Source organism: Anabrus simplex, chromosome 1, assembly GCF_040414725.1.
Source record: "Anabrus simplex isolate iqAnaSimp1 chromosome 1, ASM4041472v1, whole genome shotgun sequence".
Taxonomy (NCBI): domain Eukaryota; kingdom Metazoa; phylum Arthropoda; class Insecta; order Orthoptera; family Tettigoniidae; genus Anabrus; species Anabrus simplex.
Window position 1 is genome coordinate 641794989 of NC_090265.1, and position 14599 is coordinate 641809587.

The window sequence follows — 14599 nt, forward strand, 5'->3', positions numbered from 1 at the left end:
ACAAATTACGGCTCAATTCAACACAGGCCGTGCTGGACACGTCTCCCAGTGGACAATCCGTAGGAACATGGGTTCTATAGTGTATGCGAGCCGGCGCCGCACACGGGTACCACTGTTAACCCAACGTCATCGGGCACAACGACGCGCATTTGTCGCCAGTCACCACGGATTGACATTGGAACAATGGCGTAATGTGATATGGTCGGACGAATCACGATTTCAACTGCACCATGCCGATGGGAGGCACCGTGTATGGCGCAGACCACATGAAGCGATGGATCCCGCCTACCTCGAAGGTGTGGTCCAGGGAGCTGGTGTCTCTTTTATGGTCTGAGGTGCATTTTCCTGGTATGGAATGGGCCCCCTAGTTGTTCTGGAAGAGACTTTGAATGGTACGCGGTATGTTGAGCTGCTCGGAAACCATCTCCACCCATTTTTGGCCTTCCAGCGCCCAGACGGTTCTGCGGTGTTTCAGGATGATTTTTTTTTTTTTGCTATTTGCTTTACGTCGCGCCGACACAGATAGGTCTTACGGCGACGATGGGACAGGAAAGGCCTAGGAATGAGAAGGAAGCGGCCGTGGCCTTAATTAAGGTACAGTCCCAGCATTTGTCTGGTGTGAAAATGGGAAACCACGGAAAACCATCTTCAGGGCTGCCGACAGTGGGGTTCGAACCCACTATATCCCGTATGCGAGCTCACGGCTGCGCGCTCCTAACCGCACGGCCAACTCGCCCGGTTTTCAAGATGATAACGCGCCGCCACATCGCTCCCACGTCGCCCGGGAATGGTTCGAAGAACATGCAGCGGAGGTCCAACGACTGCCATAGCCATCCAGGAGCCCCGATATGAACCCTATCGAGCATATCTGGGATGTCCTGGAACGCAGGCTCCGTGCCATGGATCCGGCACCCGCGAACAGACCAGCATTGGCGGCCGCTCTGCAAACGATTTGGTGTCAGCTGCGTCCAGAGGACTACCAGGGACTTGTCGACTCACTTCCACGGCGTCTCACTGCAGTTCGCACTATGCTGTAGGAGTGCGTAAATACGTCATACAAACATACATTCTACAGTCCGGTACGTTACGGATCAGTTTCCAGTTATGTAAGCAGCCAAACTTATTGGATTGCAAAAGGTTAAGCCACGTGAAGTGCTACCCCAGGTAATGGGGAAAAAGGCCAGCGAAGAAAGAAAGAAAGAAAGAAACAAACAAACAAACAAACAAAGAAATTAAAAAGGGTTATTTGTATTACGTAACTGATTCTTTCCAAAGTAATATCAATGCATTCAAAGTATGAGGCAAATAAGAACTAACAACATAAAATAAAAACATAAACATTCCTTTTTTCTAGTGAACACTCCATATATATATATACTGTTGTTACCTGCCAGCCGTGTCGTAGCTCATTTCGGTACTTCTTGGAAGGGACTAGCGAGTCAGCCGACCGGAAGCTCCCAGCCGGCCTGGAGGGCATGGCTGGCATTTCCGTGTATTATTCTTGTCGGTTGGTTTATCTGTGAGCTTCTTGGAGATTCAATGGGAATGCTTCGCCTCTAGCAACCTCGCGAATGTTCTGGTTCGTATCATCCGAGCTATAAAAAGGGAGGCTAGCCGCAAACAGTCAGTGTTGAGCTCCGTGGTGGAGTCAGTGTTGGTGCTGTACTCGGATCAGTGTTGGACTCCATGGTGGAGTCAGTGTGAGACTCAGTGTGTTGCGCTGAGGGCGACAGAGGTATGAGCTGTCGCTAGTGTCTCGCCGAGGTCTGAACAAGGAGCTGTTGTTGTTGGTATCGGAGTGTCCATAGAGTAGCTGGACTGAAAACGGCGTGCGGAACTACCTGAGAGTACTGTGTACTAATTTATTTCTGTGGACTGTGGATCGCCGTTAGTCAGCGGGGGAAGCCGCTGTCGCGAATGTGAGTATAAATGGACCTGTGTTAATGTTCGCTGTTGTGAGTATTGTCCTGTTGTTGAATACTCTTGAGCTGTTGCTGTTTGGTTGTTCACTGCACGTGACTGTGTGAATTACTGGATTGTCTCTGGAGTCGAACCAACGAACGGTCATCGCATGTTGAGTGGCTTGTCGCCCTGTCTTCAGATCCAGCGGTCTACACACAGCTGCTGTGTGAGGTGCAGTGGCGAATATAGAATATATTTTGGGGGGGGGGGCAAGATTGATGTAAGGTTAGATTAAGTAATTTTTAAGAGGTCAGACGATTTCAAACACTTTAGAAAGGAAAAAGGAAACATTGATTTGGGCTGATACATACATACATACATACATACATACATACATACATACATACATACATACATACAGTACACCAATGGTTACAAAACGAAGTCCAGGTTTCTTGGTACACTTGCAAACTTATCAAGAACTTCTTCATCACTAACTATAATGTCTCTGTGGATAGAGAGTAAAGCAAGCCCGTTAAGCCTACTTTCAGATGTGCTGTTCCTTAAGTAAGTCTTCAGTCTCCTTAGGCTAGAGAAAGTTCTTTCTGCGGTTGCGATAGAAACAGGAAGAACGGCGAGTAATTTGAGAAGGGTATAAATGTTGGGGAAGAAACTCTTGTCACATTTTTCTAGAGAACTTACAGCCATTTTGGGAAGATTTGAAGGATTTTCCTGACTCCACTTTTCTTTCCACAACATAAACTCACTTTGCACAATCTCTTTATGTGACAGATTTCCTTCGTAGAAACTAAAAGCAGCCTCCAATGAACCGAAATCTGTTACGATACACAATTGTGGAAGGATGTTTTGTAAGGATGCAACTATTTTCTTGTGAGATTTAAAGCATTATTTTAGTGAGTTACAAAAATCGTCCAGGTATGGCACATAAACTGCTAACTGTTGGCTCGGAATCTCAACAACGATCGAAAATTCCCATCATTTTGGTCCGATTCTTCAAGGCTTATATACGCCCCTGGTGAGGTGACTAAACTCGGAGGAGTGAAATTAAGGATTATAGCCGTCCCCAAGTAATTTCAACCGGCCGGGACGGCCTAGTGTGTGTACAGAAGAGAGACTTGTAAACAGACAGCAATTAGTAAGTGTGGTAATTCATGGTTGATTAAAATTGTGTGTGTGTGTGTTAATTTATTGGGTCATTCAGAAATAAACTAAGGTAACAGAACAAGACTGAGTTTTATTCGTAATTATATCATTTTGTATAGTTAAATACTTTTTCTGACATATAAGAACGTTGTGAGTAGACTTTGGGATCATCCGGTGAAGCAGTGGCGCCTGGCGAGTGCACACTTCACGAGCGATAAGATATGGACCTTCAAAGAAAGTCATTACTACTTCTTGGAATGAAAGACCCCGAGAGAAGTATGTCTCCCTTTCAATTTGTCTAGCAGAATATTTAACAAGCAGTCGTGTAATTTGAGCCAGGAACGTAATGGTGAGCTGTTAGACTGATGAAGGGGCTCCGATTATGTTGTAGTTTTGCAAGTTTTATAAGACAGTATTTCTGGAATTTATATGATAGATAATCCTACCTCTTCGTTCAAGAGTGTAATATACAGGCGTTCTACTTAAGGATAATTATTATAATTGTGGGGGTGGTGGTGCTGATTACCGTTTCAAGGGAAAGGCAACTAGGAAACTATCTCTTATCACAAATCAAAGGAGACAGAAAGAAAGAAAGAAAGAAAGAAAGAAAGAAAGAAAGAAAGAAAGAAAGAAAGAAAGAAAAGAAATAATTTTTTTTTGCTATTTTGCTTTACGTCGCATCGACACAGATATGTCTTATGGCGACGATGGGATAGGAAAGGTCTAGGAAGTGGAAGGAAGCGGCCGTGGCCTTAATTAAGGTACAGCCCCGACATTTGCCTGGTGTGAAAATGGGAAACCACGGAAAACCATCTTCAGGGCTGCCGACAGTGGGGCTCGAACCCACTATCTCCCGATTACTGGATACTGAGAAAGAAAGAAAGAAAGAAAGAAAGAAAGAAAGAAAGAAAGAAAGAAAGAAAGGAATATATTATATTAAGTGATATTGACTCATTAGGGTGATAGTAAACTCCGTCAAACTTGCCTCATTTTTAAGAAGCACAAAATCTTATTCGACGTTCTAACATGGATATGTTTTGGGCTGTGGGACTCTGAAATTCTTGTGGACAGTTTTGCACGGACAAAAAGCAGACACCGCAACCGGGCAACCAACGTACGCCATTTTGGTGGACGGAAAAACATGTTTTTAGAAGATGCTTTTGGAAGATGTTTATGTTGGACGTATTAGACCTATAAAGAAAGGCTGTAAACAAAGCAATGGAGAATAATTTTAACGGGAAACATTAAAATTCTGAACACTGCGGAAGGAAGAGAAAGAAGAAAAAAATTATTTATTGGACATAGTCATACGTTCTGGACCAATAGTACGTCCTATTACATTTTCTTGTAATCTTCTTCTTCTTCTTCTTCGTATTCCGCTTTTCCCCACACTTGTGGGGTCGCTGGTGCGAAGAGTGTCGCACACGTGGATTTGGCCCTGTTTTACGTCCGGATGCCCTTCCTGACGCCAACCCTACCTGGAGGGATGTGATCACTACTACAGGTTTCTGTGGTGGTTGGTAGTATGTTATATGAATATGAAGAGGAAAGTATTGGGACAAACACAAACGCCCAGTCCCCGAGCCACAAGAACTAATCAAACGAGATTAAAATCTTCGATCTGGCCTGGAATTGAAGCCGAGACCCCCTGAACCGAAGACCTCAATTATGACCATTCGGCCAAGGAGTCTGACTATATTTTCTCGTAATGACATAGTTACTTCTTCTTTGCGGCACTACCGTGACTTCGTGATTCCGACCACCAAAACTGCATAGTCTCTCATCCATTGTCTTTCATTGTTTGTGTTTTATTTTTATTTATCGTACTCGCTCTCTCGTCTTAACGCCGTAGCCGTGCAGAAACATCGGATTCCGTGAGATCTCCGAAGTTAAGCAACATTGGGGGTGGTCAAGATTTGGATGGGTTACCACGCACTATTGGTGGGGGTTAAGGGAATGGAGGAGCGGAAAGGAACTGGCCACCCTACCGCACGTAAACTCCGGCTCAGGCACACCTCTGCGGAGGTTCAGACCTGCCTTCGGGAAGAATACACCCTTACCTTACCTCTCTCGTCTTCTAAGTCAAAAAACATATCCATTAGTCTATGTTCATCCGTGTAGCGGAGAAATGTACATATTATACGGTATCTTCCTACTTTATTTACTGAATACTGTTAGGCTAACCCAAATATTCTCGGGCTTTTAATTTACTCCAGGTCTAGAAAGCCAAGAATAACGGCCGAAAAGATTCTTCGTGCCTACCACACGATACCTCGTAATCTGTAGGCCTTCGGGCTGAGCTGCGGTGGCCCTTTGGGACTGCTGTGCCATGGGGTTGGGTTGGGTTGGGTTGGGTTTTGGTTCGGTTTGGTTTGGTTTGGGTTGGGTTGGGTTTTGGTTGGGTTGGGTTGGGTTGGGTTGGGTTGGGTTGGGTTGGGTTTTGGTTTGGTTTGGTTTGGTTTGGTTTGGTTTGGTTTGGTTTGGTTTGGTTTGGTTTCGTTTCGTTTCGTTTCGTTTCGTTTCGTTTCGTTTCGTTTCGTTTCGTTTCGTTTCGTTTCGTTTCGTTTCGTTTCGTTTCGTTTCGTTTCGTTTCGTTTTGTTTTAATTCACTATAAACACACGAGATATTTAGGTTTTAAGAGGTTAACAGAAACGTCGAAGATTATTTTTCCCTTGTGAGTAACGACCAAGAACCCCCAGCTGGATTTCATATGGCTTCTTCCACTTACTTGTGACGGACTCCCCCACATTCTTCCTGCTAGACTTGATCTCACGTTACTGTCTGACCAAAAACATATTAAGAGGTCTCTCTCAGGCTACTTTATTTATAGAAGCTCAGTCTGCAAGTCTCTGTGAATTAACTAAGCGCCTCCACAATCCTTAATTTTTAAAGTTAGTTCTTTGCCTTAGTTTAGTTGCACACCTTTTGCATTTAAATAATCAAAAATTGACTCTAACCATTGCCTCTCCCTCTACATCTCTTACCAAGTCCATTATTCTCCTCCATTCACCGAAACTGTTTATTTTACTATTTTTCACGTAACATTTTTCTTACATTCGATTTTACTGTTTCAAACTCGTGTCCAAGTATCATTCTTTATTACCGTCCAGAATGATTGACCAATGCACATCTTCTCGACTATGAACTAGGGCACGAAGCCTGTACATTAACCAGTATCTTTTCAATTTCGTTTGATAATACGTCAGTGTACTGTGTATCCGGTGTTATTCATAATACGCCACTCCAGTATGATACGTGTCGGAGAGGAAGAATGACGTTCGGTACTTTCTTAAGAAAAGAAATTTGTTCATTTCGAACACTGATATAGGAGTTAGGAAGATGTTTCTGAAGACTTTCCCCTGGAGCGTGGCATTGTAAAGAAGTGAAACATAGACGATAACTAGCTCAGAAAGAAAGGGAATAAAATCTTTTGAAATGTGGTATTACATAAGAATGCTAAAGGTGAAATGGACAGATCGAATCACGAATGAAGGAATGCTGAATCGAATTGGCGAGAGATCAATTTGGCTAAATTTGGCGAGAAGAAGAGTTAGAATGACAGGACATATTTTAAGACACCCAGGACTTGTTCCGTTGGTTTTTGAGGGAAGTGTAGGGGGTAAGAACAATGGGGGTAGACCAAGGTATAAATATGACAAGCAGCTTAGAGCAGATGTAGGATGGAGCAGTTACGTAGAAATACAAAACCGCATGGAAGATGTTAAATGCCTCTATGGCTTTAAAAGTAAACAAACTGACACTATTTCGACTTTTGTTTGTATACCAGTAGACTTTTGTGAAAAAGTCCCCAAATATCATCATACTCTTCTCAATAAAAAGGCTTGGAATTCCCTCAGGCTAATCCTATAATCCCCCAGTACGACTAACATCATTTTCCTTGATACTCTGTCGTATGCCTTCTCTAGATCTACAAAACATAAGCTTACCTGTCTGTTCCAACCGTAGCATTTTCCAATTACTTGACACATACTGAAAATCTGGTCCTGAAAACCCCTCTGTGTTATGAAACCACACTATTTGTCAACCAACTTACAATGTACCATTGGTTTTACCCTACCTTCCAAAATACCTGTGAACACCTTTCCTGGTATACTGACCAATGAAACACCTCGATAGTTGTTTCAGTTGTTTCTGTTCTCTTGTTTATAGAAGGTGAAATTACTTTTTGCGTTACACAACAAACATTATATGGTAATCTTGTTACTCTATGATGCCATTTCATCCCTGTCTTTCCTCTATTTCACTACTTCAGGTCTAATTTCATCTATTTTTTTTCCACTTCCTCAAACATAATTTCACTGTAATCATTGTTCTCCCCACCATGGACTCTATTCTTCGAAATGTTTTCCTTTTACGCTCAGAAGATTTTCAAAACACCCCTTCATTTTGTCCTGTGATTGTCTGGGATAATGAGTTTATCTGATTTACCCAATATTCTGTTCATTTTCATTTTCCCTTTCTAAGATTCTTTATTACAGTTCAGAATGTTTTCCCTTTATGACGCTTCCCTTTCTTTCTTTCTTTCTTTCTTTCTTTCTTTCTTTCTTTCTCTCTTTATTTATTTATTTATTTATTTATTTATTTATTTATTTATTTATTTATTTATTTATTTATTTATTTATTTATTTATTTTAGGAAATCAAAACAGGGAGATGCCGGATTATAGAGTTCCGCAATGACAAACATATTTAAAATGGAGTAGCACGATGCAAACAAAAAATTAATGAAAGATCAATGAAGAAAAATCATCTAATAACAAAAGTAGCGGAAGAAAATTAAAAACTAACAAGATAATTGTAGACACACACAACAATAAAACATAAATGCAAAAGAAAAGAACGAGAAAAATTATTGAAAGTAAAACGAAGGCAGAGTAAGATAAATAGAGATATGGCACATAAGAAACGGTGTAGTACAGTAATAAATAAATATTACATTATGTACAATTGAGGGGAGAATAATGAGAAGAGAAAAAAAGGAATATGAAGGAAATGAGCTAGGTTAATAAAGAATCGATTAAAGGAGGCATGCAAAGAAAAATCGTCCAAGTTTCTGTCAGAAGATAAAGAGTTGTTCTTTGAACAAGAGAGAGGTGGAAATACGGAATGTGAAGGGGTCGATTTATCCCGGTTTTACGAATGGAGGAGGATAGGTTACCTAGGAGAATAATAGACTCTGTTATGGAGGGTAAGAGAAGTAGAGGGAGACCAAGACGACGATGGTTAGACTCAGTTTCTAGCGATTTAAAGATAAGAGGTATAGAAGTAAATGAGGCCACAGCACTAGTTGCAATTAGAGGATTGCGGCGACGTTTAGTAAATTCACAGAGGCTTGCAGACTGAACGCTGAAAGGCATAACAGTATTTAATGATAATGTATGTGTGTACGAGTTGTGACATGTAGGCAAAAGTAGGATGCAGGTTCAAGAGAACGAAATAAACCGTTAAGTAAATAGCGTTATATAGGAATCTAAAGTCGGCTACTTTCCTGCGATCCCTTTTCTATTTAAATAATTCGTACTATGTTTGCAGTTTTCTATGATTTGGGAGCGTCAGGTTCCCTACCTGACAAGTAGACCTTTGTGTTTTCAGAAAAAAATATATATTGGCACAGAGTATGCACCGGTAGAATTTACTGATATACCTTTTAGATGCTAATGTTCGTAGGAAATGGAGGTAAACTTTCGAAGTTTGAACTTCAGACACATTAATATATTTGAACGTATTTGCTGATTTATCAGTCTTAATGGACAAAATTGCGGCAGTGGGTAAAGTTCAAGTCACCAACATTCATAAAGTAATCAAAACAGAACTTTGCAGTGCACCATGAGCGCCTGATATATAATCATGTCTTTGAATCGCGGGGATTGAAATTGATTGTGGAGAAATGAATGAAGAGTGACAGTGGCATCTCTGTCATGAAGTTTTGAACGGAAATGGTCGTCTTTGATGCATAATCCGATATATTTCTCCAATATGTTTTGTATTGTGTGAAAAAGAAACATCGAAAGGTTAAATCATACCAATAGTTCCTTTAGAAATTTGACGGACTTCTACTCTCTTTCCAGCCTGAGCTATTGTACATACATGTTCGTTGTTAAACGATGTCCAGATGTCCACCATAAGTAAATTCTTGTTACCTGCATTGGGCCAATAGCAACTCATGTACCATTTCTGCAGCTGTTGTAATTCCATTTTACCATATTATGTATATGCAGAAACTTGTGAATTTCCAAGTTTCCGTACTAATCCAATAAATACAGTCTGTAACGTGACGGGTATTATTCCATCCTTTTCTTCGAGAACAATTAAGAGATTACCAACCAATTCTCCCAGTAAACTAATTATTAAAGATATTATCGTAAAGAAATGTGCCCTAGCATTTAATTTCATGGCAACAGCTTCAATGTTCTTTCTCCCTTTTAGAACCAGAGTTCTTGGGTAATGCATTTCAAGTTGAAAACCACTTTAGTCAGCGTTACAGACATATATGGAGTCAAAAATTTGTCAAATCTGCTGAATGCTGCCAATATAATCTGCAGCACATTTCACTATGTACGGCTGGAGTTCGTCTTGAACTATTGTTTAAAGTTGTAATCATTCGTAATCCAATATTATAATGTCGTTTGAAATTCAATAGTCAGGCTTTGAAATCTTCATATTCTATATTACCAGCTACTTGCCATGCCATTCGTTGTAGATCGCTGTCAGAAATGATTTGCAACAGTTCTTCGGGGGAATGTATAAACATATCGTATACACAGGTTCGTAAGAGTGAAGCCTTGTCTTCCTCCAATAGTCCCTGTTGCTTTGTTCTTGACAACACGTACCCATCAATACGAAAATGGATATAGATTGTCTCGTTGCCATAGTTTGGGTGTTGTGCCATGTAGTCTAAAATGTTGTTCCTATTCCCTGTGGAAAGAGATTCAGATTTCTTGCGTTTTTGATGGTAAAAGAAGTGAAAGGTCTGGCGTAGTTCCGTCTGCCGTCGGTCTTTTAACGGCCTCACAATCAGAATCCCGTCAATTTCTTTATTCTGCTCCCAAATGCAATTCTTGGTCACCTGTTTCGTGATGAATTTCGTCTACAATAACGAGAGTACGTTTTCTTTCGAATTGCAGCTATTCATCACTTAGGAAATCTGTAAACAATATGGTACTATTTTCAATTACAACTTGTAAATTCTCATGCAAGCTGTTATCGTCCAGACCCAATTTATTATTTACTTACCGATTACGTCTCATCCGCGATCGCTTTCTTCTAAGCCATGATAATAGTTGCTTTTTGCCTGGAATGTGTCGTCTTCGTCCGCCTCTGTGGTGTGATTAGCTGCCACCCCCGGAGGCCCGGGTTCGATTCCCGGCTCTGCCACGAAATTTGAAAAGTGGTATGAGGGCTGGAACGGGGTCCACTCAGCCTCGGGAGGTCAACTGAGTAGAGGGGGGTTCGATTCCCTCCTCAGCCATCCTGGAAGTGGTTTTCCGTGGTTTCCCACTTCTCCAGGAAAATGCCGGGATGGTACCTAACTTAAGGCCACGGCCGCTTCCTTCCCTCTTCCTTGTCTATCCCTTCCAAACTTTCCATCCCCCCATAAGGCCCCTGTTCAGCATAGCAGGTGAGGCCGCCTGGGCGAGGTACTGGTCATTATTCCCAGTTGTATCCCCCGACCCAGAGTATGAAGCTCCAAGACACTGCCCTTGAGGCGGTAGAGGTGGGATCCCTCGCTGAGTCCGAGGGAAAAACCGACCCTGGAGGGTAAACAGATTAAGAACGAACGAATGTGTCTAAACTTTCGCACAATGTAATTAACAATGTGTGCTTTATTTAAAGCTATTTCCTTGGATTTATTACTACTTTCTTGGTAATATACACACACAAAAACGATAGTTGTTTCTTCACAGTCCAGATCATCACTGTCACGTTACTGTTGCGTCGCACTGACACAAATAGGCTTTTGGCAACGATGAGATAGGAAAGGGCTAGTAGTGGGAAGACAGCGGCCGTGGCCTTAGTTAAGGTACACCATCAGCACTTTTCCTGGTGTGAAAATGGGAAGCCACGGAAAACCCTCTTCAGGACTGCCGACAGTGGAGTTCGAACCTACTGTCTCCCGAATATAAGCTGACAGTTACGTGACCCAAACTGCACAGCCACTTGTTCAGTTAACAGGAGTTCCATTAACTATTTTTATATTATCATCTACTACTGGGCCCTACTATCAATAGTCAAGTTTCAGTTCGCAAACCTCAGACGAACTCGAAGGGTCTACCTATCAAGCAAAGCAAAGCAAAGTATCCTCCATACAAGCCATGAAGGCCCTTGGAGGAGTGGAAGGTAAAGGCTTCCTCCATTGTTAACCTCGGCACGTGATGGGGTAGAGTGGTTAGCTCTACGCCCCGCCGCCTTTGCCCCCAGGAATTAACCTGGTACTCATTTTTGGTGTAGGCTGAGTGAACCTCAGGGCCGTATGCACCTCCGGAATTGGAAATCTCGTTTCTTAAATTTTACGACTTCCTGACGGGGATTCGAACCCCACGTCCTTCCGGGCGAACCGAGCACGCCTTTACCGCCTCGGCCAGGCAGCCCCTGGTCTACCTATCAGTAGGAAGAAAATCCACAGTCTGTTTCTAGTCATTTTTTTTTTTTTTGCTATTAGCTTTACGTCGCACCGACACAGATAGGTCTTATGGCGACGGTGGGATAGGAAAGGCCTAGGAGTTGGAAGGAAGCGGCCGTGGCCTTAATTAAGGTACAGCCCCAGCATTTGCCTGGTGTGAAAATGGGAAACCACGGAAAACCATCTTCAGGGCTGTCGATAGTGGGATTCGAACCTACTATCTCCCGGATGCAAGCTCACAGCCGCGCGCCTCTACGCGCACGGCCAACTCGCCCGGTTCTAGTCATTCGAACATGTCAGGGATGGAATGTATGAAGTCCCCATCTAGCGGCGAGGATAGGAATTGTGCCGGCTGCCAAAGCCTGTCTCACTCCTCTGGGGCAATGCTTAATGACTGACAGAACAAATGAAATGATATTGGAGAGTATTTCTGAAATGAAATATGACGGGAGAAAAAAGGAGTACCCGGAGAAAACCTGTCCCGCCTCCGCTTTATCTAGCACAAATTTCACATGGAGTGACCAGAATTTGAACTACGGGACCCAGCGATGAGAGGCCGGCGCGCTGCCGCCTGAGCCACGGCGGCTCGCGGGTCTAATGAATCTAGCATAATTATCCCAGGCCCTTCTTACTTTCATATTTTCCTCTCATAATTCCTAATCAATCCTTTTTCTCTTCAAGCCCTAATGTTATTTGTTTTTTTCAGACCTAAGAAGTCCGGCTCCATGGCTAAATGGTTAGCGTGCTGACCTTTGGTCACAGGGGTCCCAGGTTCGATTCCAAGCAGGGTCGGGAATTTTAACCATAATTGGTTAATTCCGCTGTCATGAGGGCTGGGTGTAAGTGTTCTTCATCATCACGACGCACAGGCCTCCAACGGGCGTCAATTCAAAGCACCTGCACCTGGCAAGCCAAACTTGTCCTTGCACATGCCCGGAACTAAAAGCCATACGCCATATAATTTCGACCTAAGAAGTATTTAATTCTCATGCCCTTTCTGGCCCTGCCTTTTGTCTATATGATACCTTCATTTTTGAAGGTTCAGATTTCTTCTTCTTCTATGAATGGAGTAAAATATTTAAGTTGTGTGTGAGTTTGTGTATGATGATGCTGGATTTAGAATGTTAAATTAGTAATATTTCTTGTTATATTTTATTTCCATGGAACTGCTTGTACTCTTGTAGTAGTAGTAGTAGTAGTAGTAGTAGTAGTTGGGTAGTTTACATTAATATCACACTACCGTAAGTGATCATTGCCATCGGGATTTTTCTCAACTACGATGTATTTGTTAATAATAATAATAATAATAATAATAATAATAATAATAATAATAATAATAATAGTAGTAGTCCGACTCACTGGTTGAGTGGTCAGCGTTGATGCCTTCGGTTCAGAGGGTGCCGGGTTCGATTCCCGGTCGGGTCGGGGGTTTAATCGCCTTTGATTAATTATTCTGGCTCGGAGACTGGGTGTTTGTGTTCGTCACAACACCTTCCTCTTCATAGTCACACAACACATTACACTACCAACCACCACAGAAACACGCAATAGTGATTACATCCCTCCATATACGGTTGGCGTCAGGAAGGGCGTCCGGCCGTAAAACAAGGCCAAATCCACATGTTCGACACAGTTCGCACCCGCGACCCCACAGGTGTGGGAAAAAGCAGTTGAATAATAATAATAATAATAATAATAATAATAATAATAATAATAATAATAATAATAATAATAATAATAAATAGATCAGTGGATGATCGCCGTGTGTTGTCACTAACAACAAGGAGAGAACAAACAACTACGCTACTCAGTTGATCTTTCAGAATATTTGTGATTCAGGACAATATTATTGATGTCGATTCCTGGAGAGATTTTTACCACGATATTTCTGTTTAGACAACATTTATTCCCATGCTCTGTAATGTGTTGAGAATCTAGGGAATTCCGGTGTGATATTAAAGAAAGAGGAAGCATGACGATAGGAAAGGAATTCTACTACGAAGTGAGCATGGCTTGGCAAATCGTCAAAGAGTATTGTAAAATGCTGTGGAGTCGAGGAGAGTGAACGCGTCGTGGCGCGCCGGGCGAGGACGCTCAATCAATACCGACTAGCGCCCCGCCATGGGGAGTGCCCGACCAGCCCGGTGCGCCTCATAACAAACATGGCGGACACCGAGTTCGAGGAATTCCGACATTTCTTTGAGAGGCTGCCGCAGCACATCAAAGCTCCTGCTCAGAGCTATACGTGAGTACATGTTATCCCTGAGAACCCCTTCTTACAGTCTGCATGTACCCCAAACCGTGAAGACCTATGTCAGAGGTGTAAGGAGGCCACGGCACTCACTCGGGGGCAAGGTTTGCGGGGGATCGCACTCGACACAAGGTAAGGCTGTTCATGTGAGGCTTTAAACGAGATACACCAAGTGACAGTACCATGTGTCCTGTGTTCAAGTACCAGTTAGCATAGTAGCCTTTTAAAACATAATCATTGATGATTAAATTATGTGAACAGATCAAACAAAAGCTAAACGTTTCTACTAGGTCATTTGCAAAGAGGTTAGATCAAAGCGACCCCTAGACAGAGGTGAATGAGAGGTCTGGTTATCCAGCTTGCAGACTTTTTGTAAGTATATCATACAAACAAATAGTTTTACAGCGTACATAAAGTGTTGGCAGAGATTTCTGTAGTGCTAAATACCTTCTATTTGTAATAACATAGTGTGTCATGCATGATGTAGTGATATAGATTGTGTAATAATATACTGTAACATATTTCTGGCATACTGTCAGATATTTCAAAACAGTTGTTCATGAATGTTGGTTTTAAAAATTTCTATGAAGTGCTATCCTACTGAGGATGTGATAATTTTCAATACTGATTATAATTTATGA

The 14599-nt window shown here is 42.1% G+C and overlaps 1 protein-coding gene across 3 annotated transcripts in view; it reads left to right on the forward strand.

Moving 5' to 3' along the window:
* Positions 1–13826: 13826 nt before the first annotated feature.
* The window catches only part of Aplip1 (JNK-interacting protein Aplip1), a 218111-nt gene continuing 217338 nt past the window's right edge, over positions 13827–14599 (forward strand). For 2 of the 3 annotated variants that reach the window (XM_067135745.2, XM_067135747.2), the window contains exon 1: positions 13827–13952. In XM_067135745.2, coding sequence (XP_066991846.2) covers positions 13870–13952 — 83 coding nt within the window. In that variant the 5' untranslated portion in view covers positions 13827–13869. Of the gene's footprint in view, positions 13953–14069; positions 14091–14248; positions 14331–14599 lie in introns of those variants that run through there. The other variant, XM_067135746.2, reaches the window with a different exon arrangement.